Below are 25,584 nucleotides of genomic sequence, written 5' to 3'. Positions count from 1 at the left end.
CACTGGTGCTAAACTCAGGGTGATGTTGGCAGCTGTGCAGGGTCAGCACAGGGAGTGCAATGAGGTCTCCCAACAGAGGGGCTCCAAAGGAAAAAACAAATGCAGACGGGCATGACAGAAGCAGCCTGGCCAGTTCCCACCAGAGATAATCAGCCTGTTTCAGGCACCAGGCTCCTGTGGCAGGAGTGGGTCAGGGATCTCACAGTGCTGTGCTCTGCTTCTTCAGGAGAGTCCCATATGCTGGCTGAAAAATCAGAAGTCTGAGCTTCTCCAGGAGCGGCTTTTGTTGCTGGCCACTCTGGGATGATCAGAACAGTAAAGCAAAGCATTTTGTAACCCTGCCTGCCTTCATGGCAACATGAACACAAGCCAAAGAAACAGTTCTCACACGCAAAGCTCCATCTTACGTCATGCTTCAGCAGCCTGGATCCATGCAGGGCCTGTGCCCAGAGCTGTGCCAGGTCGTCTCCTTTGCTGCCAAACGCATCATGTTCAGGTCCACGCTAAGCTCCTAACAAAGCCATTACACAGCCAGCTTTAGCATCACTGTAAAGCTATCCCTCCTAACAGCTCAATATATGGGAAACTCACTTTACCACACATAATTAGACCTCACTCCGGTTAAAACTTGTTTGAGGCTTAAAAATTCTTCTCATCTATACAGCGAGCAGAATTACTGCCTTTTTCCTAAGCAGAATCTGGATCCAATCTAAGGGCTCCCTGAAGGGCAGAGAATTTTTCATGTTAGATTAGCTGCACTAACACAAACCATGACTGCTACATCACTACACTTGAGCAGCATTGTGGAACTCTTCCTTACATTAGAACCAAAAAAGGTCTTTGGATTCGCAGCCCCATCTCCAACTCCCCAGAACTCCATCGGGACAGCCAAACTGTTTAACTAGTTTAGTGCTTCACAGCTGAAAGCGTGGAACCACAAGACCAGTGAGTATCTCTAAACTTCAGGTAACATCCTCCTAGTTCAGCTTTCCTAAGGTCTGGTTTCCTGTTTCTATTTCACCTCAGTTAGGCATCACATGCACACAAAAAGAATACCTGGTCTGAAAACATTGTGTGCTCTACATTTTTCTAACACTTAACTGCAGCGGAACTTCTTCTCTTCCCAGTCCCTGCATGTGATGCTGTATGGGATCACAGTCTGGATGAAAACTTTTCATCCATGACAAACACCTGTATGCCCCTGGAAACACCTTTTTCATATTGCTAACTCCCAGGCCAGCAGTGCTGTGCAGCTGCACTTTGTGCAAATTGCTGCCTGGAAGTACTCCTCCAGACCTGCTGCCAGCCCCTGCACAACTGGACATCCACAAACCAAACATCTTGCACCTCAAATGCACCTCTGCTGGCAGGGGACGTTGGGGGAGCCATCTATTAATTCCCAGAGCGCCCTCTTACTGGAGCTGTCTGGCAAGGTTAAATTAGCTGCAAGGGAGAACAGATCTGGATGCTGGGGCCCAGCTTCCTGGTGGAAACGGCATACCTTTCTTGGGACAGAGGCAGCAGTGGTCAGGCTGGTGGCCAGACACCAGTGAGGTGCCTACCTGACACAGTCTACCGGCCAACTTGTGGCACCCACCCAAACCAGGGCCAGACAAGGATTCATCAGCGCTACAATTAGTTGTGGAGAGACCTAAAACAGGTGCTGATGGAAATCCTCAGTTTCAATGAAGTCTATTAAAACATCTTAGCCCATTAGTTCAGCTCTCAACACCTGAACACTGGCATAGGACAGAAAACATTAACCATTTACTTTCATGCTACTGAAGTGATGCACACCAGCTCACTATAAACATCAGCGTGAACTTCCTATTTTACATCCATCTGTAAATGAATACTTTTTATGTGTTAGGCTGAACTGGCCTCACAGTTCTTTATTCATGTACCCGATCCTCATAGAGAAAACTACCTTAAAAGTTATGCTACCGTTCTCATTAGCAATAGAATCATAGAACCATAGAATCAACCAGGTTGGAAGAGACCTCCAAGATCATCCAGTCCAACCTATCCCCCAGCCCTATCCAGTCAACTAGACCACGGCACTAAGTGCCTCATCCAGGCTTTTCCTGAAGACCTCCAGGGATGGCGATAGAACTTCAAATAAACTTTCTGTGACTTCTTTGATTTCTCTTCCCAAAGCTGATGACTTTTTTATGCCACCACTACCAAAAAAACACCAGTGACAGGTTCCAAACAAAAATTCTATTTAATGAGCCATACTCAGCCAACATAATTAAGAACTTTGAGCACGCTGCAGTTTATGCCTTGATGGCATATTTCCGGAGAGGATACAAACGTTCCTTTCGCTGCTGTTTTTTGGTCTTCAGGTTTTCTTCATGCTTATTTAACCTGCGTCGCATGGCACGAGTCTTCTTCGGCCGCAGATCAAGAGGCTTGTACTTCTTCCCCTGTTGGCAAAAATAAAGGAGTGTGAGAGCCTGCAAGGTGGCCATTAGGAGCATGAGCTCACAAGAACACAAGCTGCCTAAAAGAGCGTGAGCAGCAAAGTGCTTTAAGCTTCTTTTTATTTGGACTGTCATTACAGTCTAGAAGTTCAAGAGGAGCGAGCTGATTATAACTTTTGCCTGAGCTCTGACTCAGCTTTAAGCAATGATGAACCTTACACGTTCCAGTTATCCAACATCCCCCCCAGTCTATGTAATTAAAGCCCCAGAAAATAATTCTAAAAGCTATAGGAACTTCTTAAGATAAGAATTCTGGGGTCACCTACAACATGATTAAAATTCAAGAGCATTTCTGGAAACTGCATCTTTTGCAAAGTGTTCTATAACCCAGAAAAGTGGCACTGCCCAGAAGACTTTCCTGACAGGCAGATTCACACCGACTGCACAGAATTCAAGGCATCTTACAATAATACTTAGAGAAGAACAACAACTAAAAAACTTTTTTTAAGAGGTTTTTTTCTTAGGTTTTAAGCCTTTTAGTAACAATCTACAAAATTAGTTCCTACGAACTACGCGTTTGAAAGTAATAAAAGAAACAAGATGACTATAGAAAATGTTTGGACTTACTTTGTAAAACTTCCTCAAGTTCTCCTTCTGAGTCTGATTGATAACAGTTAAGACTCTGGCAATGGACTTGCGCACCACACGTCTGCAGGTGAAAAAAAACCCTGTATAAAAGTGTATCTCAGAACACAATGAAAGACAAAGGCCACAGAACTAAAACTCAATCTACAGACAATGTGACTAACACCAAGTAGCTTCCACTCTGCCGTGTTGTAGCAAAACATTAACAACTTCCGGCATGTCTCAGCTCAACATCTCCGAGCAGACAAACCAACTTTCAAACCTGCAAGTATCAGTTCTTCCGTCACGGTTTTTCTCTAGTTTTACAGTCCAAAGGAATCACACAGGTGTGACAGCACCTCTTAAACACAGCGACCCCTGGTCCACAGAACCCAGACGACAAGCCTCACACGGTACCGGCGGCTACCTGCATCCCCCTCGAGCTGCCACCTGGGCGCAGGCCGGCTGGTCGGGACCCCACTTACATTTTGGAGAGCTTGGAGGCGGCGCCGCCAGTCACCTTAGCCACGCGAAGCTGCGACAGCTCCACCTTCAGATCGTCCAGCTGCTTCAGCAGCTCCTCTTTCTTCTTTCCCCGCAGGTCTCTCGCCTTGATCTTGGCCTGCAGATAGCAGACAGACCATCAGACCCACTCCAGGCACCTCCCTGCCCCGCTTAACCTAGAGTGGCCTTTCTCGGCTCGCTGCCCCTCAGGCCCGACATCGGCGCCCGTCCTCACCCCCCCTCCCAACCCGGCGACGGCGGGGCCAGAACGGCAGCGTGCGGCAGCGGCGCGGCGGCCTCAGTTCCGTAGCAGGATGGCCGGCGGCCCGGTGGCAGCGCGGATGCCGCCGGATTGCACTAGACAGGCAGGGAACCACTCACCATGGCAGCAATACCGGGGCTGCTCCGGGCGGAAAGGACGGAAGCCGCGCAGGAACAGGAAGCGGAGGGCGCAGCCGAGCGGAGCCTACCAATGAGCGGCTGCGTGCTGGGGGGAAAAGCGTGTACGCTGCGCACCCACTCTGGCTGTGCAGTGGTATCGGCCGCGGGAGCTGACAGGGAAGGCGGGAGCAAGGCGGGAGCGAGGCGGCGGGCTAGCGCCGCCGGCCCTGGGGTACGCTGCGTGCCGCTCCGCCGCCTCCGCTTCTGTTTCCGCTGCTGGAACTGTTACAGAGAGGAATCGGTGTTCTGGTGCAGCAGTCTTAGCCCAGCAGTGGTGGGGACGTGACGGCGGGTGGTGCGGGAGTGGCCACCGCGGTGGAACGGGGCAGGTGGCCAGGTGGGACGGACAGACCGAATAAGAGAAGGAAGGAGCAGAGCTGGCCCATCGCAGCGCCGCGGACAAGCCTCCCCGCACGGTGGCGCCGCCGCCTGCCACCGTATCTAAGCAGCCGCGCCGAGCCTCTCGGGCCCCGCGCGGGAGGGCGTGGCGCTCCGGACGGACGGCTCGCTCCGCCAATCAGGAGGTGGACTCGCCGTGAGCCCGGGCGCTCTCCCAATACCAGAGGGCGGGGGTGGTGCGCGGCTGGCCCAGACTAGCGCGAGGCGGCAGCCGCGCTCCGCGCAGCCGGAGCCTTCGCGGCGGCGGCGGCGCTGGCTGCTTCGTCCAGGAGCTGGCGACGGCAGCGCGGATGGTGAGAGGAGCCGCCCGGCAGCGCCTGCCCCGCACCGGCCCGGTCTCCAGGTGTGGGGGGCGGAGCGGCGGCGAGGGCGGGCGCGGGACGCGGGCGGGGCGGCGGCGCGGGCGGGCGGGAGCCGCGGCTGCGGGCGCCTCGGGGCAGGCCCGGCGGCGGCGCGTCCCTCACCGCTGTCTGGCCCCTCACTGCTGTCTCGCCCCCGCAGAGCTGCAGGCCCAGCGGAGAAGCCCTGCCGCAAGCGGAAGCCCAGGTAAGGCGGGAGCTGGCGGCACGGCAGGTGCGGGCGGGGGAGGCTGGGGCTGTAGCGGAGCATCCCCCGGCGCCGGGCAGTTCCCGGCGCCGTCTGCAACGAGACGCACTTCGCCGGGAGGGTCTGTGCTCTGTCCTGGATCTGGGGGACAGCAACGATGATGGAAAGCTGCCAAGGCCCTGTGCTAGGGTGCAGGGAGCCACGCACCCCGCTGCCTTTGGAGAAGAGAAATATGATGTGACACGTCTGCTGCTTAGGCCGTGATTCGCAGCGAAGCTGCAATCGTTATGAAAACGGGCCCCTCTTCATTAACTTCTCCATTCTTTATGTTATTCTCCCGCTCACCACCCTGTCTCTCCCAGCTGGAGAGGCTGTAGGTGTTCAGCATGGCTTTGACAGGTAGCTCATTCCTGCATCAGTGAATGAATCCTTTCAGATGAAATGTTGCTGGATTTTACAAGAGCTGTCAGTGATTGTCCAAATAGTGAGTTCGACAGAATCATTATGGGTTTGTTCTGATTTTAAAGTTTTACATCAACACCTTCCTCTTCACCAAATTCGTGTTTTGTACTGAGAAATGCACTGGACAATAGGTGATGTGAAATGCCCTAGGGAATGCACTGGGTGATGGTGATCTGGTGTCATCCCCCCAGATGCCATGCCTATTACCAGCTATAAAAATGTCAATAACCAAAGGCTGATCCAAGTAGGATGCTTCAGGGTCAAGCAGCAGAGTCTAAGGCTAATCTCCCACCACAGAATAGGACCTGGTTTTGTCAGTTATACTTCTGTGATTTAACCAGGCTCCAGGCTTCCATGCTTAAGCCATGTATCAGATAAGGAATTCTAGCTCTGCAACCTGCAAAATGGATCCCTTCATATAAAAAAAGGCTAAATTTTGCAAGAGCTGTTCAGATGCAATCCCAAAACCCACAGCTTCTTGTTTAAGCTAATGCAAAGCAGCACAGTTGGACCATATGATGACTAAAATGCCAGTATCATTGAGTCTCCCAGCATGCATATGCTCCCCTGCCATTCCTGCAAGCTGCAGAACCGCAGTGTTGGTGGCAGTCTTTGGAAATTGTAGATCATCCTGGTGTGGATCTTTCTGTGCAAGTTTGCAGATGCGGTCTGTGCCGGGTGCATTTTACCTTGGGTGAACCCTGTGGCGTAACAGTTGTAATGTGCCTTGCTAAGATGGTTGAGGGAGCAATTAAGAGGCATGGAACCTGGTCATGTTTGGTGGAAAAAAGATGCTCTGCTTTTAAACCAGATAAGGCAGTGTCTTTTGAGATGTTTTGATGAACTAGACCAGAGTCTGTGTTAAATGAAAGAACAAAGAATCGCTTAGGTAGAAAGAAAGTATCCAGTCCTTCTGGCCTGTCAGAATATTATTGATAGCATATATAAATGTGCTGGCCATTTTTATTTACTCCAGAAAATAAACCCCACCATTCTTAGAAATTATATGGGCAGAAGAAATATTTTTGCCATGCTACAGAGGAGATTGTATCGTTTTATTTTCAAATGCAGAGGCACTACAGCATCAAAATTAAACTGGCGATCCATGACCCTACAGAGAGTGGAAGATCCTGTCACACATGCCTAGCTGAGCTAAGCTCTGCATACAGGAGTAATGCTGAGAGCAGTACTGCGTTCTGTGTTCACCGTGCTCAGTTGAAAAACTAGATCCACAGGTTATAAAATGCTGGAAAGTGCTTAGCAGTGGGAAGAACACGCAGCCTGCCGGTGTGGCTCTTCATTTCTGTGTTACTGTTCTGTGTGGTGGAAGGAAGTAATAAAAATGGAGAATAACAACACTGAGAAGCTTATAACGTGAGTCTGTTCTGCGCTGAAATTCAACTGTATTGTCCATGGTGTTGCACTGTAGGCACAGATTTAGGAAGGTAGGAGGCTGGGGGCTGTAGCTCTGCTCTGCTGCCAGTGCCGCTGCCGTCACATGATGCGGCTGCACAGCCCTCTGCTCGCGTTGCAGCTGCGCTCGCTCTGGCACATGCCAGGCGGATTTTGCCTCTTTTTGCATCACTCCCATTCTGATTCAGCTCTGGCTTTAAATGGAGTTGTTGACAAACTGCCTTGGCGTAAACGGGTATTCGTTTCAGCATCTGGATACATTAACTTCTTTGGTTTATCTTTTATTCTGCCTGGTGTGCTCTGGGCAAGGAAGGAAGAGTTCTGGTGCAGAAGTCTATTCTGAGGTGATGTTATGGCCCAAATAGCTAAAATTTAACTGTATTTTAAACAGAGCACCCCCAATGCCCCACCATCACTCCCCCAAAGCATGATACAGCTGTTAGTCATGTCACAGAAATCTGTGTTGATGTCTTTTTTCACAGAACCTTTCATAGTTCTTTTTCATATTAATACTCAATTGAAGCTGCCTTTGTAGAAGGAACACCAGGGCCTGTACATATTTAATAATTTTCTTTTGTGTTCTTACATAAGCATGTTCTGTAGGCTTGGCTTTTGTAGCCAAGTTGCTCTCTTTAGGCACAAAAGCTCTGTTCTGGATATGTAGTTTATACACAGGGTAGAAAGAAAGGTATGGAGTAGGGGGCAGAGGGAGGTGTTGCAGCAAAAGGAAACAGTTTAAAGAAGTGGACCAAGCTGTGTGTGGGAGCTTCATGGAGGGTCAAATAGAGGTCTGCTTCTATAAAGTATGTAAGTTGGTTGCCAACACAAATATTACCTAGCAGTTTACATGCGCTGCGAGCACGCAGTACAGCCCTGCAACAGGAATAGAATAGAATAACCATCAGTCTGAGTCCCTGAGGATGTCAGTCAAGAAGGGAAGTGAACGCTGCCAAAAAGCCTGGATGGAACAGCAGGTTTAGAGGACTCATTGTTTGAAGTATTTTTAATTATTGCTATTATTATAATGGAACACAGACAAGAAGCTGAATTTTAAAAGTATAATTAAGGCAGAAGTGAGCAGAGGGATTTCTCTACTGTGTGGCAGAGGAACATCTAGGAGCAGCAGTTCCTGCTCAGGAGGGCGAATTCCCAGAGTGGCTGCGCTCTCTGTGCAATTCCCAAGCACACTGGCAGCTTACCACTAAACACCACTTTGGAGGGCAGAAGTGAACTCAACGGATCAAAAAGCTTTCCCCAGCTTGCACTGCGTACTCTTTTGATAGAGCAAGGTTCCAGCTGGAAGGCAGCCATTGACACCTTGGCTGAGAATGCTGACAAGATGCAGAGTGTGATGATAACTGCCTTCCAGATCGGACACTGGCCTGAACTGCCATTTGGGCCATCTAGTAAATAACTGGACTTGCTAGGAAGAAATCTTCTGTCACATAAAGATCAGGCTACACCGTATGGCAACCATTCAGTTTTGAGTTAATGAGTGTACATCAAAGAGTTAAAACTTCAGTCGTTTTCTGAGGGAAGAAAAAAAACCCTCTTGTAACTGGGATGCTTTTCAGGAACTTGGCCGCTCTAGATGCGAGAGGCATGTGCTTTTCCGCCCTGCTTTAGGTGATGGCTTAGTTCAGGGGGGCCCAGATTTGGCTCAGTCAACAGTTGTGTTGGCATCTTGCCATCAAATGTGCATAAAATGGAGCTGACTGCAATTCCCTCCTCACTCTAACATGGAGGGGCAGCCTGAAGAGACCCGAGGCCTCTGTATGCTTTGCTGTAGATTGAATTGGCTAGAAGAGGTATGTACAGTCCCTGCAGCCTGAGCTGTTGTATTGTGCTCTGATTGTTGCTTTTGAGTCCCTGGGTTGTATTTTGGTGGCTTGTCATAAGTAATGCATTTCAACCTGTGTTGTGCCTGTGCTTCCAAAATCTTTTTCCCTTCTCAGAACAGCTTACGTGCTTTTCCAGATGTACAAGGTTCATATCTTATTTGCAGACACTTCTGATGATTTTGTGGCTTATGTGCATTGCCATAAAATCAGGATAAAACACAACTGGCATTTTAGCTGCTCCAAGAACATTGTGTGTAAATAAACCACTAAATAGTTTAGCTTGTGAAATGTAAATACACACTGCTCAGCCCTCCACAGCTGATGGTGTTTTTCTATCTCCCTTCTTCTTCCCCTCCCACCCCTGCCAAGAGTAGGCTAGCCTGATGTTCTTTTTTCTAGTGCTCTTTCATACAATGCAAATGACTACTAAGCACCATGTAGGTGGTATGCAGGCACCACTACAGATTCATAATTTGAATTTGGATAAAAGGAAACGCTTGCATCCTCTTCCCCATTGCTTCTCAACTGTCGGCTGGGGATCGCTGGGCTCTGATGATCCAGAGACTGCCTCGCTCTGACTTTGAGCTTGAGCTTATTTTCAGTAGCAAACGAGTTAAGTCAGCAGAGGAGCAGGAGCCCAACTGTGATGACATTTTTAGCCTTTGCCCTTTGTTCATCCTATACACAAAAGGTCATGAACTGCGCTGAAAGAGGGAGCACAGAGGGCGAAGAATGGACAAAGGTGGAACAAATTGCCGGTGGCAGAAACATAAAGAAGAGAAGCAAAAGTTTTGTGTTACAAAGGTAATTGAAAAAGGCCACGTGCATCCTGTGGTGATATCATGTCTCTTGTATTTAAAGTGAGTCTGCCCGTAGTGGATTTGGATGAGTCTGCTGGTAAGGTGTGGCATAGATGAGCTCAGCGTAGAAGGCAGGATGGGACAACGCTCTTGTTTCCATGGTACGATGTTAGTGAGCAGCTTGGCGTTGTTATGGGAGGAAAAGTGCCAGAGCTGCAGGTCTGGGTACAGGCAGGTGTGCTTAAAGCAATAGGAGGATTTTTAAAGACATATAAAAGAAATTAAAAGCCTGATTCTATAGACCAAGGTTGAAGCTAAAATAATAACACCAAAGGCTGGATATTCAAATTCATTTGACTTGAATAGAGTCAAATTTAGGTGCCGTTTCCTTGCAGGAAGCTGAGGCTCACCCTGCAGAGGTGTCACAGGTAATGCAGAGGTGGCAGCTCATGTTAACTGAGTGCTTAATGTGAATCATTTTTTTCAAATGTTCTGTATTTCTGATATGCTGAGGAATGAGCTACACATTCATGTGAAAGTATTAAACTTCCAGTTTGCAGTAGCGACATAAAATTCTCATATTGCTGTTTCTGGTCTCTGTTCCCTATAGCAATGTGCATCTGGGGATTTGTGTGTTGCATAGTCAGGCTTCCTCTTTTTTCCTTCTCCAAAGAGCTGTTAAATCTCTTGTCTGATGTAACCAGTGTTGCTGTAGGGAGAAAGGTTCTGAATGTTACCTAGCAAGTAATTTTCACAAAAATCCGAGAAAGTTGGGGGAGGGTTTAGTTGTCCTGGTTTTGACATGTTAGTGCATCTATTCAAGGGAAGGACAGAGAGAAGACAATTGTTGTATTTTGTAGGAGGCATCTGGCTGGCCACTGTGGAGCCCCAGGGCAGTCAAAGCGAATCCTTTTGCTGGATGCAACTGCCAGAGTTATTAGGATAGGCAGGGAAGGATAAGCAGAGCCACATCCAGGGTGATGTGGGACCAGGCTTTGTCTCCATGCAAAAGAGGATCATCATTCGTGCCCAAACGTGTGGGCTCACAGGCTCAGATGAGTTTGTATGTTTGGATTTTATTTCTTTTTTTAACCATGTTCTTCCTCTTGCTTGATCTCCAGAGACTGCACTACTATTTTCTTTTCCAGCAGGAGTAGAACTGGTAGCATTTGTAGGTGATTTTCAGTCAGCCAGATTGTAATTTACTTACAAAACAGAAGTTTTTCACCTTCCTAGTTCATTTCTCCTCAGTGCCGTTTTGTAACAAGCATCCAGACAGAGAGAATGCAATTTGACCAGCATTATCAGCTAAATAGAACAGCTAGTTGTGTCTCTTTCTTAAGTTACATTTTAAGCTGCTTTTTATTGTGTTCAAACAAAAAATGCTTCAAATCTTGGGCTCTGCCCAAGTCCTTTTCATTGTGTATTCTGTGTGCATGTTTATACTGCAGTGAGCATAGCTGGTACAGACACACTCTAGTTGTTCTTTAGGCTAGACTTGGGTGTTGCTGTCCTTCTGAACCACAAACCCTGCCAGGAGCCCAGCTGTGGGCTCAGCCTGCTTGCAGATGCCTCCTGAGTGTCCAAATGAAAGGAGCTGGAATAGCTGCAGCCACTGCAGTGCAGACATGCCCTAATGTGAGCAGTGGTTGGGGATGAGAAACGTCTTTCTTCGGTTGCCACTTTTGGTATAAACCTTGGAATAGTAAAGAAATCATTTCCCTGCCCTCCCTCATATATTTTATAAAGGAATGGTCTGAGGTATGTCTGCTTGTAGAGGACTGACTCCAGCAGCCTGTGAAGCTTACGGTGTGTGTGCACCTATGTGTATGGGAGTTGTTGCTTATTTATTTCAGTGTTTCTTGAGTAGAACTGAGTGGTATCTTGGGAACTTTGGCACAGTGTCTCTCAATGGAGAATTAGGTAATCTGGCAAGAGAAATGAATTTGGCTTCTCATTAATTTCGTGTTGTCTGAGGCTCTGTCAGGACTATCACTCTGAGCAGATTACATGGAAATGCACAGATGGTTTTCCCAAAATGTGCAGTATAGCTTTGAGAGAAAACATGAGAGGCAAGTGTGCCAGTCTGTAGAGGAAAAGGAGAGGCAGAGAGAGAACAAAGGTAGACATCTTGATTGAGGTAAGATCAACTGTCCCATGATAGACATTTGATATATGATGGTTCTACACTTCACGTATGAATGATCAAAAGCTTTGTTTTATCTGTTATTAATTTGCAGATAAGAAATAGATACTGACTGAGCATCTGGTTTTATATCTCTTCCCCCTTTGAGCAGTGATGCTGTGGGTGATGTACCAGGATGAAAAGTGAAAAGAGAGCTAGTCTCTGACTCAAAATTTGAGACCTTTAAAATTCTGATAGATTTAGAAGCATTTTCCACTACTGGTTTCCATGGAAAACAGTTATAATAGTGTCTTAGTTTGGGGAAAATTCTGTGTCAAAAAGACAGAATGTGTGTTTGCTTTGGTTTACTTGGTTATCACTTGAATTTTTCAGGAGTGGGCAGCATTTGAAAAACAATTTATATTTCTATGCTGTGACTTCCTGATTAAAATGGTAAAACAATCCATGGAGCTGTGAATCAGAATGCAGCCATCACTTACATCAGTTCTCTTGTCTAAGCACATACTTCCTGCTCAACTCTAGAAGTTTAATACCAATGAGAGCCTCAACTGTAAACCCCAAGGCAATGGTATTTTATGCAAACAGTGAGACTTCAGATGAGAGAGAATGTAAGACTTGTAGTGGATAGAGCAATTTACTGTTCTGTATGACATCTGTCACAGAAAGTTCCGACTCTTGGCGTAAAGGCTGTGCAGTCAACCCAATGCAATTCACTGGTTTGCAGTTTGCTGTTCTCAGGTGGATGGGTGAAAGAAACCAGAACACTTCCAAAAGAGACAGAATTCTTTTGCTCCTATCTGCCATCTCCCCAGCATTAACCACCCTGGACTGCACTGTTAGACTTGTATCTGCTGTCCTGTTCGGAAGGTTGTGTAAGGGTTATTTAAGGGACAGAGCTGAAGGCTCAGTAATCAGAACGGCTGGAGCCCGAAACAAAATACAGAATCTAGTTCTAATTTTAGCCAAGAAGCTTCTCTGGGTCACATTGATGAGTTCTTTGCGTTGTGGTAAATTTGTTCCTGTGCATAGTGTGAATGTTTAACATCCAAACTCCATCTGCATTTGTCAGGTGCACGAAGTTGCTTGTTAAATGACATGTTGTAATTTATGGAAGAATTACTTTTGATAGGTGCACTTGTGCTTGTATTTACAAAATCAGTCAGTTTGTTTGGAAAGTGATAAAGTATAAATCTCTACAATTTTATGACTAAACTTTGGTTTTGAAGTAAGGCAGGGTGTATATCATCTGTATGAAGTATCTGTATTCCATGCTACTTGTGTTCAGTAGTATGGAGTCTTAATTCTTTGGTGAAATACCAGACAGAACAATTGTGTGCTGAGGTCTTTGCAATGAGATTGTTTGCCTTTAGTGCAAGATGAGAGTTCTAATGCTGGTGTTCTAGTGAGAAGAGGTTCTTTCAATGGACCATTTAGGTGGAGTAGATAAAACACCGTTAATAGATACTTACAGCTTTTATCCTCTAAATCTCCTGAGGAGGCTGAGACACTCTTGATTCCACAGCTGAGCAGAAGCAATGACTTACAATGACTTACTTGTACAAGTGCTCTGTCAGGAGGTCAAGGTGCCATGTCCAGCCAACTCTGCTGTGCAGCTTGAGGACGCTGCCCCTGACTCTCCCCGTCCTTGCTCAGCAGAGTTCACACCCGCCTAACTGCTGCCTGTACAGTGTGCCATACACTGACACTATCAGGGGATTTTCTCTGTGGAGTGAGGTTATATTTGCTCACAAGTACCAGGTGAGTTATGACTCACCTTCTTCACATGCTGAATAGCAGGTTAGAATGATCCTGGCTGAGGAGGTGCACGTGTAATACAGTTAACGTATCTGTACTTGACTTTCATTTTCAGCTGCATTTCTCTTAACCAGAGTCATCTATCACTACTCACAGTGCGCCTTGCTGTGCAGGCCTGGGTCCCAGTACAGGGCCAGTATGGAGAGCATACAGTTGACTTCAGCACTTTTTTTTTTCCCTTCCAGCTGAGCCTGTAAACCCTTAGCCAAAAGTTGGCAAACCGCAGGGAAGTGGAAACGTGTGTGATGTAAGTGACACATAACTTTGAAAGTACTGGCTAGCATCATGAAACTGCCATCCGCTTCCCATATCCTCCTCCTGCTGCCATTCAGCTCCAGCTGCTTTGCATAGTCTCACCATCCTCTGGGATGCCTGCAAGCTCTGTTAATTTGGGTGCTGCAACGGGATGAATTTGTAAAATATAGTCATGTATTGTACTGAGCAAACCTGGAATTGTGGGTTCTGAGTGTGTGTGTTGGAAAGAACCTGTCATGTGAACTGCAGCGCTTGGCTAGCACAATTTTTCTGCCTTGTATGGCCTGAGTTGGCAGAATCTTTGAGAGAATAAAAAGTTCTGCTAGAAGTCACCATTTTCTGACTTATTTTAGTTGTCTTTTAAAGCAATGTTCCAGTGTCTCATTTTGCAGACTCCCAAGATCATTTTTTTAACATGTGCTACTTAAGAAAAAAGAAGACATTGTCATGCAGTCAGCCCAACAGTTTATTTTGCATGGAACCAAACAAAAACATCAAATCCAAGAACAAAAGCATCAAGTAGGGATATTTGAGCCGAACTGTTTATTTGCAGAAGAGGAACACGGATCTGTGGGATTACCTTTAGTAGCAAAGAGAAGGAGAGGTCCACATTGTGGGTGTACTGCTGGTTGCATTTTGTTTATATTTCTCATTTGGAGCTCAGCAGTCACTCTGTGAGGAAGGGGCAATGTCAGTAGCTGTATTCCTCCCTTTGCTGTTTCTAATAATAATTCTTCTGTCTGTAACACTGCTGCGTTACAACAGAGTCTTCAGCTTAGGGAAGACCTCCTCCTCTCCTGAGCTGCTCGTGATAGTAGCTCTTCCTTTGTACAGCTCCAAATACCACCCCCTCTGGAGCATGACAAGCCAAAACCAGTGCATGAGAGAACTAATTTTATTTTCCTTCTGTGTCAGCTGGAAAAGCCAGCTTCACCTAGCATTTAACAGCTCCTGTGTCTCTTCTGCTTTCTGTCTTCCTTTCCCATCTTTCCTTTGTATTCAGGCATGTGCTGTGGCTGAGTGAAACCCGGGTTTAAAATTGCAGCAGAAGCTGTCTCATGTCTGTAATCAAAATGCTAGACTAGGAAATCTGTAGGAAAAATTAATTTCTGGCAGCTTTTTCAAAGACACCTCATGGAGGGAAATTGTCATGGTTATTACTGCTCTGCTTAGTTCTTCACTGCTTTTATTTCTCTATTGATTGAAACCTTTATTTCTTTTCCTGATTTTTTTTTTTTTTGTCCTAAAAGACTCTGCCCATGATGTTACTTGGTCTGACTGTTTTCATAGTGTGCATCCTGTTTGGTGTTAGTTTACAATCATCATGAAGATAAATTTGACATGTAGTGAGTAAGAACCCAGGCCGTTTGAGCGGGACTCAAGCTTAACTCTTAGGGTGTAACCTTTAGGGATTTCCAGTAGAACTTCCCACTACACCATTTGCGTGTGTAAATACACTGGATAGTTTTGGAGTTCAATATGTGGCAAAGCCCAGAACAGGCCTTTAGTTACCCTGAAAGAGAGTGAAACTTGATCTTATCTGTTGTCACTGTCCGAAGATGATTATTTGCAGCATACTCATTCTGTCATCCCAGAGGTGCTGTGTCTGTTGTATCCTGCAGGTAATTAATTGTGTGCACATCTTTACATCGTTAGAAACAGATCTTTCCATAATTGTGTGGGTAGGTAAGCTTTCATTTCATTCTACTTTTAACTGTAACTTGGCTGTTTGATAAAATAAGCCAAAACCAAAGAGATCACATGGAGGCTTCTGCACTTACTGTATACTATGGAGTAGCTTGTTATAAGCAACTAGAGTCTTCTTTATTCATGCTTATGTCTTAGATCAAGGGTCTTCTAGTCACCTGCCTCTCTTTAAAGGCCTCAGTTGAAGATGAGATGAATTTATCCCTTTGTCTTACTGTTCACATGCTTAAGGTTGAGTGAGGGGAGTAGCCCCAAAAGGTGGACAGCCAGCAAAGCACAGCTAAGCATGTGTGGGAGGTTGACAGATGATTTTTTTTGGAGAGTTTTTAGAGTTCCTCAAGGAGTTCTATTCCAAGTCCTTTTTAGAATAAGCATAATGTGTCATTCAAAGCATCCTGATGAAATATGCTTTGAGTGTTTTATCCCAGCTCTAACATGCACGTCTTCCTTTTACATGGCATGAAATACCTATGGCAGTCCAGACTGGTACCAGGTAGAATGGAATGCTGAATGGTAGGGATGCTTTCATGGCAGCAGCTATTAGAATGAGGGGTTTTTTTTCAGTTTACTACTATTAGCTGTATTTCAGTCTGGGTTTTGTGCCAGCAGGGATTCTTCTCTGGAGATAAATTTGAGTGATTAAGACTTAACTTAATTTCCTCTTTTAGAAAGTAAATTCCTGACTGTTCTTGTAAGTGTGCTTCTTTTGTACGCTCCCTCATACAAGTCCCTGTTTCATACTCCTCACCCCAGCTATGTAATAGCACATTTTAGCCCAAACTCAGGCTGTTGGCTGCCTTAATTACATCTGTGTGGTTTGATTAAAGAAATTTTTCATTTCTAAACCTGTGAATAAAGGAAGAACTGAGTGTCTCCAGGGTATACTAATGTTTCAGGTCTCTGCAATGTCAGAATGTGCATAGATGAGATTTGTTTCCTAGGTGACTTCAGCAGTAGTCTCTGATAAAAAGATACACTGTTTTCCCTGCTTTTGGCAGTTTCTTTCCACACGCAGAAAGACTGCTTTTGCTTTCTGCTTCAGGAATAGGTTCAAACCTGTATGCCAACAGCTGTGTCAGGAGGCTGAACACATAGAATCTCTCCAGTGCTTTATTTTCAGTTTGATAGTCTATCTCTCTCTTTTTTTTAATTATTTATTCTCTCAGTTCTAAATTTCCACAAGCTAATATTGTGGTAAAGATTTAGGAACTGACTGGGCTTAGAGCAGGCTTTCAGAATACACTTCAGTTGTCTGAGGATTTTCTGTCCTTCCTCTTCAACAAGTATTCTTCCTGCCTCCTGATGCTTTTCAGATAGACAGGCAGCGAATTTTCTAGGCTGTGTTTCATTGATTGCAGAAATTGCTCTCTTTGCAGTGGGTTTAGTGGGCTCCCTCAAAGTGGGAGCTGTGGCTGCTTTTACTTGTCTGCAGATTCAGTTGGCCAATGTGACCAGGGATTTGTGAAGCTGGATGATACAGCTTAAGAGTAGTGTAAAACAAAATCAGCTTTACTATTAAATTATTGATACACAGACTGTATGAAACAGACTCTGTGATTTAAGCAAGCTCCTCAATTTTTGACCATGTGTGTGAAGCTACTCTGGAGTGCCTGATCTGCCACGGTGGAGTGCTGCAGAATCCAAGGGCCTTGCCGCAGGATTGAGGTCACCCTTGCTGCAGAGAACACAGAACCTGGGGTATTGTCCCTCCTCCTGAAATTCCTGAATCGTCTCCTGGCCACTTCTAGTGTCTGTTCTGTAGCTCTGTCTGTTCATTGCAGTTTCATACGTTGGTGCTTTCAGTACTTGATGTTTGTTTCACGCTGTGTGAATGTAAATGTTTAGAGGCTGGTGCTTCACAACATTCATGCCCTGCTTGCTAGGCTCATGCCAACAGCTTCTGGCATCTGACTGGTATGTTTTGAACTCTGTTATGCTGTCTGACATCTGTATTGCCCTTACCTGACAATACATAGATAACTTCCTACCTTCTGCTGGAGCTCTCCCAACAAGCAATTTGTGCGACGTGCCTCATGTCTGCATTAGTTCTCTAGTGCACTGTCACATGGGTGTGTAAAAGACCAGTGAACATGATTCTGTGCTTCTGTGTGCTGCATCTTGTCTAGACTGGGAAATTCTGAAACTGCTTGGTTGGCAGGATATGCTCACTAACTTATCCCCAGACGCTGGGAGGGGAAGTGCTGATTTTTTCTGCATTTGGTAGGCAGGGAGTGTTTGTTCAGGGAAGTATTTCCAAAGTCTCTTGGGTTATTGTGAAGGTTTTCTGTGACAGTTGATGAAAGATGCTTTTGAATACTTTCCAATGACCTTAAGGAGATAGCTTTGCCATTTGCTCTCTTGAATTGGGACTTGTAGATAATTATTTGTGCAAATAGGATGCAAAAAGAACTTCTGTGCAAGTGGAAACTTGTTGCTTAGCAGAAGTATGTACCAGAACTGGTAGAGAAATTGCTGAAAGAAAAAGTTCCCCGTTTGCCCTTTTAGAGGTGAGTTTAGCTTGCAATAAAATTCTTAGAGTACAGAAGAGCTAAAGATCTGAGAGCCATTTCCAGAGGAGTGTGCTTTGTTGTTGTTGCTGTTGAGAAATCTGTAACTCGCATTTGGATGGTCAAAAGGATCATTTTGTTTCTATATGTGTTTGAAGTAAGATTTTAAAAGCCACTTCATAGGCTTTTATTTTCCCTTACTTAGGCTATATTAGAATTATCTACACTGGATCTTAACTTCTTGTTCAGGTGATTACTATGACAGTTTGCTCACGTGAACAACAAAACCAGATCTGCAGGTATAATTGTGGGCAGTACAAGGCGTGGAATTAAACAGTCTTGAGGAATTAGAGGAAGCAGATTATTTTTCAGCTTTCTGTCTAAAATTGTTATGTTTTAGCAATAGGAACTAGTGAGCTACAGTTTTCAGCAGTTACAGAAGAAAATAAAATCTAAGCAGAGCTGAGACCAGTCTCTCTAAGTGCAGCTGCAAGATAAACACCTCTGCAGAAAAGCAAATTTAGAGAGGATTTCTTTGTTCAAGTATGGAACCCAAGTATTGTTTGTCTTGCAGTCCTTTGTTGGCAGTTTTGTGCTTGTGTGTACAGTCCTCAGAGTTATTTTAAGTCTTGCACCACTTTTTTATTTTGCTCTGTTAACTGCACTGTGCAGTAATTATCCCATGCTTTGATTCTCAGTTGTTATTTTTAATGAGTCTTGAGAGAGGAACCTGTGGGAAAATCGCATGCTCTTTGTTACCATCCCCATGGATCTCTTCTTGCATCTCATCCAGATGAGTTCACAGTAGCCCTCAATTTTTGAGTAATATGGCTATTTTCTTCTTCTTAGGACTGAGTTTGCCCTAAAAGAAATCATGTCATCAGGAGGAGCTGAAGATGATATTCCTCAAGCTGAGAGGAAAACAGTGACAGACTTTTGCTACTTATTGGATAAATCTAAACAGCTATTCAATGGCTTAAGGTTAGTGCACTTTTGACAGTATTCCTTCAGTAAAGCGTTGGAACACACACTCTGGTGCATGAGTGGTGCTGGTGTCAGTTCTGCAATGAACAGTTCAAATTCAAACCCAGAAAGTTTGTTTTGGAGAGAACAGTGTACACCTGTGTATGGGTACTAAAGTGTTGTGTGTGAAGAACACAATTAAGGACTAGTTGTAGTTGCATAGAATGGCTCCGGTTGGAAGGGATCTTCCTCCCTGTATAGAATCAACATCATTCAAGTTCAAAACCCCACAGTCTCTGTACCACAAAATAATAGGTGAGGATTGGCCTAGGTCAGGGCAAAAGAGGGAACAAATATTTGAGGGGAAGAAATTTAGAAAGTGATAAACAGAAACATCCAAACCATAGCCTGTGTGTGTCTGGTGAAACAAATGCTTAATCTGAACTGTGGAGGAAGGTAAAGTCTGTGTTTGTCTACAGAAATATCTGCAACAGCATCTAGAAAATCTAGCTATTTTGTCAGCACCAGGAAGGAGGAGAGTAAGAGTAATGGGAGTTCAAGGAAAATAATCTACATTTGGACAGTGATACAGGCATGTTGTTTATAGCAATATATGCTGAGTTAAAGAGCAGTTTTATTTCAGAGCTTTGCTGTAGAGCCTTTTAAGCACCATGATTTTTAGCTGATATCTTTTTGGCAGTTCAGCCTATTACTGGTCTCTGAGTAATGCTGTATGTTTGGGGCCATATAGTTTGCTGTTACTCAAACACAGATGGTTAGCAAAGATGGTTTTTATTTTCTCCACCCCTGCCCCTCACTATTGATAATCCTTTTGTGTGCTTCAGAAGTTGGTTACTAAAGCCGAAACAAACAGTTTGTACTTCAATATCTGAAGGGTAAAAGGGCAATAGAGACAAAGATTTCTTGGTGATTGCCTTCAGTGCACCATGAGAGTCTAATGCAAAGGAGTGTCACTTGAGGCCAGGATTTCCAGGACCATACATGCCATTGCTGATGTGGCTTGCTTGACATATTGGCCTGAGTTACTGAGGAGTACAAATTAGCACAGTTCACATCTGGATGTGTGCTGCTCAAGTTCAGATGACAGAGATGGCAGAGTACTTTCTGCCATTCTGTCTTTTCCTCTGGGCACAGAGGGAGTTAGTACTTGATGAGAGCTGTAATTTCCTTGTATATCGGTGGTACTTGGCCAGACAGTAAACCTTCTTATTCAACTGGATTAAAAGAAAATGAGGAATACCATTGGATGAAATCTGAGCAATAGAAATAGAGGTGGGCATCAGCAGCCAGCTCTGCTGTGTGAACGTGAGAACATAGCAGGGCAGGAGCCTGCTGCTGTCCTTACAGTAACGCGACACAGTGAAGCTGCTTCTCGAGCTGAACTTGACCATCGTTTCACCTTGAGGACCTGTGATTCCTATAGACAGTATGGCTGGATAAAGCAGCATTATAGTGTTCTGGTATCTCCTCTGTTAGTGCTTGTTCTCCTCTGGATAGTCCACCTGGAAATAACTTGGCAGATGTTCATTGTCCAGTTGCCTACTCTTCCCTGTTGCATAATAAATGCATTTGATGTGTGCTTGTTGCCTTCTGATTTGAAGATGATGATGGCCTCTACTGCTGTGTTTTATGCCATTCTTTTGTCCCTACCACATTTCATGAAAAAGAAATGATGGGGGAGGGAGAGGAGAGCAATGATTTCCTTCCTGAAACCTCCTCTGGGCACTTCAGCTACAGGGATCTGAGCCTATAGCTGTGTTGGCAGCTGCTTAGCTGTTGCTGCTGCCAAAAATGCAAGAGCTCAGCCTGCCACGTCTTTGTTTCAGTAGCATTTCCTTCCTCTCTTCCCAATACAGATGCCAAATACAGCATTTGAGGAAAACATAGGATGATCTGCCAAGGTTGCTGCTCCAAAGTATACTTCACACTTGTGCTACCAGTGATACCATGCTTTTGTGGCCATGTCTGCTAGAATACCTCAGAGGGGAGATTGTCTTTCTAGTCTCTGTACTCCCTTATTGAACACCTTGAACTATACATTACAAACAACTCTTAATGAATTATGTTCCAATTGCTCTCTTCTCTTTTCCCCACTCCCACTTGTCTTTTTCTACTTTTTTCTGAAAAAAAACAAAACTGAAAAGATCATGTTAGGAAGCATTTTTTTGGTGTACTGTGACCAGTTACTACTGTAATGTTAAAAAGTGCTTAAATATGTTCAATATCACAGAGAAGCTTGAGATGTTAAGAAATGAAAAGGCTTTTCAGGTGTACTTTCCCAGATGATATGGTATTTTTGCTTCTTTTGTTCCTTTTGTTGTTTACAAGAGTCACCACTTCTGTCTTGTCATGGAAAGAGATGAGAGTGTTTAACCATGTATAGAATCATAGAATGGGCTGCATTGCAAGGGACTTCCAGAGGTCACCTAGTCCAACCCCCTCTGCAGTAAGCAGAGGCATCCTCAACTAGATCAGGTTGCCCAGAGCCATATTGAGCCTCACCTACAATGTCTCCAGGGGTCTTGTAGACTTCAGTAAGAATCAATTTGAACCTCTTAGTTTTGTTCTGTGTTGTTAATAAGACCGTGCTAGGATCCTGTGTGGCACTGGGAGGGAGCTGGCTTGCACCAGTTGCATCAGTGAGGCAAGTTACTGTGAGTGCTACTGGTGTGCTTACTGCCTTTGTGGGTTATTAGAGGTGATGGAGAAGCTACACCACAACATCATTATCCTACTGCTGCTTAGTTCTGGGTAATAGGAGCCTGTAATTACTATAAGCATATGAACATAAAAGAAAATTGTCTTTTTTTATCACCTGTCAAAGCTCTGAATATATTTAAAGCTCTGAATTTTAAACTTGCAGATACTGTAACCTGTCTTTTTCAAGTGTACTGCTGTGTCTTAAGGACTCAGTATCTTGACATCTCTGGAAGTTGTCCGTGTGTGACAACTTCCATGTGGTGCTAGCCAAGCAAACCTCAGCACCTTTACCTGGTTTTCAGCCAGTATTAGCTGGCTTCTGCCAACAGAGTGGCTGAGAACTACCGACAGAACATTAATTATGAGCACATGAGTAGGGCTGGTCTTTGCTGAGACTATACAGCAAGAATTGGATAAAATTCTGGACTATCTATGGAATTTATCCACCACACACTCTGTTGTGGGAAGGGAATCAGTCTTCTGTGCTTAGTGTAAAAAAATTCATCCTTTCAGAACATCTGACTTTGTGATTTCTTGTCCAGTTTGGAATGTTTTAAGAACCAATAAATTAGAAAACATTTTTCACTTGTTGTGTGAGGCTGCTGTAATGAAGTGTGTCACTGTCTTCTTTGTCTCCATAGAACTGTCCTAAATCAGACCATCTCCATTACCTCCTCTGCACCTGGATTCTTTCTTTCTGCCCCTGCCTGTGTTTTGTAAAGCTGATGACTGTCAGTAAGAGCGTGAGGGAGTACCCCTGGCACTGTCTCCTTTGTACCCTATGTCCTCAGTCAGGCAAACCCCAGAGGAAATGGAGGCTGCTGCCTTTTTCTTTCCAGGGTGCTCTAATATCCTGCAGATCTGGAAGCAGGAAAATGTCTTGCTATAACGTAGGTCTTTTGCTCTCAAGTTGGGTGTGTAATTGCTTCTGGATCATGTATTCCCTGTACCCTTCAGTAGAGGAGCTGCATTAATCATCCTCTCCACAGGCAACCAAGTCTCTGGTATTCTTTTGGGCTATTTCTTGCCAAATAATGCAGATCCTCTGGACTGATTAAAATAACTGCACTAAATATCCTCTTGTGCTTATGCACCCACTTTCTCACAGCAAACTGTTGTGATGCACAGGAGCGACACACATGATGTTCAGAACACAAACCAGTAAATGGATGGCAGCAGTGGCAGCTCTAGTCTGCAGAAATGTGTGGTGAAAGCAGGGTAATGTATTGTCATAAATGAAGTTTTATTACAGCCATGTCAGAATACCATCAAAAGAACAAGTGCTACTGTCTGTTTCCATGGAGATCTTTCCTGTTCCCCGGGGAGCCGAGGAATCGCGTGGTATTGTGCAACTATGCCAGCTGCAATTAGGCGAGCATGCTGCTGGGGAGAGATGCATGTGGACACCCAGCAGCGGCCGAGGACATCAGCGGCCAAACACGTGTACACTGCTCTAGCACAGGCTCCTCAAACACCACCAGCTTTCATGTGTTCAGAACCAGTGCTGTGCAGGGAGTCGAACGGCGCTTTATAACAATGCTTGGACTCATACAGAGGAAGCTGCAGATACCAGGGGCTGACTGAAGGAGCACAGGAGGGTACCAGGTGAAGTGTAGTGAGCATACTGGCTTCCTGAGCCACCAGTGTGCTCTTGTGGCCAAGAAGGCCAATGGTATCCTGGGGTGCGTTAAAAAGAGTTGTACCAACAGATTGAGACAAGTTCTCCTCCCCACCTACTCTGCCCTAGCGAGGCCACATCTGGAGGGTTTTGCCCAGTTCAGAGCTTCCACGTTCAATAGAGACTGGGGAGAGTCCAGCAGAGTTTACAGAGATGCTGAGGGGATTGGAGCATCTCTGTGATGATGTAAGGCTGAGAGACCTGGGCTGTTTAGCCTGGAAAAGGGAAGATTGAAAGGGAATCAATGCTTATCAGTATCTGAAGGGTAAGAAGAGGAGGCCACTCTTTTCAGTGGTTCCTGGCTATGGATGAAGGGGCAGTGGACTCAAACAGGAACACAGGAAGTCCCACCTAGACATAAAGAAAAGCTTTGTTTTGAGAGTGGCAGACACTTGTGCATGTCCTTACTGCTCAGTGTTTGACAGAAGGGTATGTTTTCTTCTTCCCTTATAGACCTTTGACCTAAGCAGTTTAACCTAGAAAGCCTAATTTAGTACTGGTAGGGTTCTTTGAACCAACTTGCTAGTGAAGTCATTCTTTAATCATAGAATCAACGAGTTTGAAAGAGACCTCCAAGATCATTCAGTCCAACCTATAACCCAGCCCTATCCAATCAACCAGATCATGGCACCAAGTGCCTTGTCCAGTCTTTTCTTGAACACCTCCATTGAACTTAGATTTTAAAATTTTTTCTTAATGATCAATTTTACTACTGTTTTTAACTTGTATTTGCTTTTAAATTAGTATTCTTTTTAACATTGAAACTTGTGGATGCGCTTATTAAATTTACCACTGCCTTTTGCTATTTCAGAGCCTGCAGTCTATCTTCAGCATGTGTTTGGACAGTGTCTTAACTTCTTTTGTTTAGCTGAAGTGCCCTAAAGTGCATGCTTTTACTCTTTTTTACCTCTCACTACATTGAAAGTGTGTTCCAAGACGTTGAGCAGGCAATTGCAAATTCAAGAAGTTGTTTTTTTTGTTTTGTTTTGACCTCTCAGCCATGTTTCTTGGCATTTTCATAGTAGCATTAAGTACTGGAATGGTTTTCCAGGCTGGTAAGAGTCATAGCTGATAGCATTTTGCATATAGTAGCTAAGCTAGGCCCCTTCAAGCTGTGTGGGAAATACAGTTGGTTGTTGAGCAAAGGAATATTAATTTCCTTTTCTACCTAGGGTGCTGTTAAAGCAATTACAGTCAGCAGAAACGTGCCAGTATGCTGCTCTGGAAATCCTAGTGTGTTGCTTTGCTTGTCTTACTCCTCTAGAGGACATGCCATGGTTTCCAAAAGGTGGTGTTTCCTTTAGTCTCGACCTTCCAGGCTTGGAAGTGGATTATGCTGCTATGATGTACTTGTCCGAGGTGTTATGTGGTACCTGCTGTGTACTTGTCTGATGAAGACCATGGTATCCAGCACAATGATTTGAGGGAGCATTCCCTAAAGAAATTATTCTTGATCCAAATGAAAGGTTTTGCTGCCTTGAAAAAGCTGTTCCACTCACAGAGTTGCCTCCTTTCAGTCAGCTTCAGTACAGGCTTGTAGGCATCATGTGCTCAGTGAGATTGAAGGGTTTTGGTGTTCTCTGCTGCATTTGATCCAAGCCTCAAGTAACTCCCAGGTGATGACCTTCTGTTAGGACTGAGAACATAAAACTTAAAACCCCAAATACTTAGGACTACATCATAGTTGTTGGGGTGGAAGTGAATATATCGCAGTGTGCAAATCGAGTGGAGGTATGAAAGCAGAACTGAGCTGGTTTGACTAACTTGCCTTGGAACACTGGAGACTGGCGAGGAAAAATCATGTCTCGGGTTCTGACATACCACTGAGTTAGAAGGTAACAAATGTGGTGGTGATGTAACCTGAATGATAGCTGTGAGCATCCGTAGGTTTGCTTGACCTGGTGGCACTTGCACAGCTGATTTACATATGATGTTATAGGATCTGTTTCTGAAACACAGTGAACAGCCTCATCCATTTAAAAAAGATTACTTCCTTAAGGAATAGCAAGAAATATCATCAGTCTAAATGAGCTAATTTCCATTAGATTATTCTGCTTGCTCTTGGGTAGAGTTTGTTTTGTTTTGTGCTTGCTTGCTATGATATTTTAGGAGTCCAGTTCAGCTTTCTGTGACTATAACCATACAATTACTTAATTTTAAACAAAATAGTAAGATGTTTTCAATCACCTGTTGAAAACTGCATATAGGAACATGGTCATTTGGTATTGTGAGTGATTATTTGTAGGTCTATTCTGATGCTATTGAGAATCTGTTAATATTGAGGAGCCTTGATAAAGATGTTTTTATAGGGATCAGAGAGCACAGATTCCCTTTTGCCC

General features: G+C 44.7%; 2 protein-coding genes across 8 annotated transcripts in view; one reads left to right on the top strand and one right to left on the bottom strand.

Moving 5' to 3' along the window:
• Positions 1–2,205: 2,205 nt before the first annotated feature.
• Positions 2,206–4,015, bottom strand: RPL35 (ribosomal protein L35). The gene is made up of 4 exons (XM_064171122.1): positions 3,933–4,015; positions 3,533–3,669; positions 3,051–3,132; positions 2,206–2,426 (listed from the first exon to the last, which is right to left on the bottom strand). The coding sequence occupies exons 1-4, from the start codon at positions 3,933–3,935 to the stop codon at positions 2,277–2,279; spliced, it is 372 nt and encodes a 123-aa protein (XP_064027192.1). The 5' UTR covers positions 3,936–4,015; the 3' UTR covers positions 2,206–2,276.
• Positions 4,016–4,213: 198 nt separating this feature from the next.
• The window catches only part of SCAI (suppressor of cancer cell invasion), a 46,974-nt gene continuing 25,603 nt past the window's right edge, over positions 4,214–25,584 (top strand). For 3 of the 7 annotated variants that reach the window (XM_064171112.1, XM_064171111.1, XM_064171110.1), the window contains exons 1-3: positions 4,214–4,734; positions 4,893–4,937; positions 18,733–18,864. In XM_064171112.1, coding sequence (XP_064027182.1) covers positions 4,682–4,734; positions 4,893–4,937; positions 18,733–18,864 — 230 coding nt within the window. In that variant the 5' untranslated portion in view covers positions 4,214–4,681. Of the gene's footprint in view, positions 4,735–4,892; positions 4,938–13,599; positions 13,662–18,732; positions 18,865–25,584 lie in introns of all 7 variants that reach the window. The other 4 variants (XM_064171114.1, XM_064171115.1, XM_064171116.1 and 1 more) reach the window with 4 other exon arrangements.

This window comes from Pogoniulus pusillus, chromosome 35 (assembly GCF_015220805.1).
Source record: "Pogoniulus pusillus isolate bPogPus1 chromosome 35, bPogPus1.pri, whole genome shotgun sequence".
Lineage (NCBI taxonomy): Eukaryota > Metazoa > Chordata > Aves > Piciformes > Lybiidae > Pogoniulus > Pogoniulus pusillus.
The sequence above is the reverse complement of the archived record's forward strand: the minus strand, read 5'-3'. Positions and strand labels throughout refer to the sequence as shown.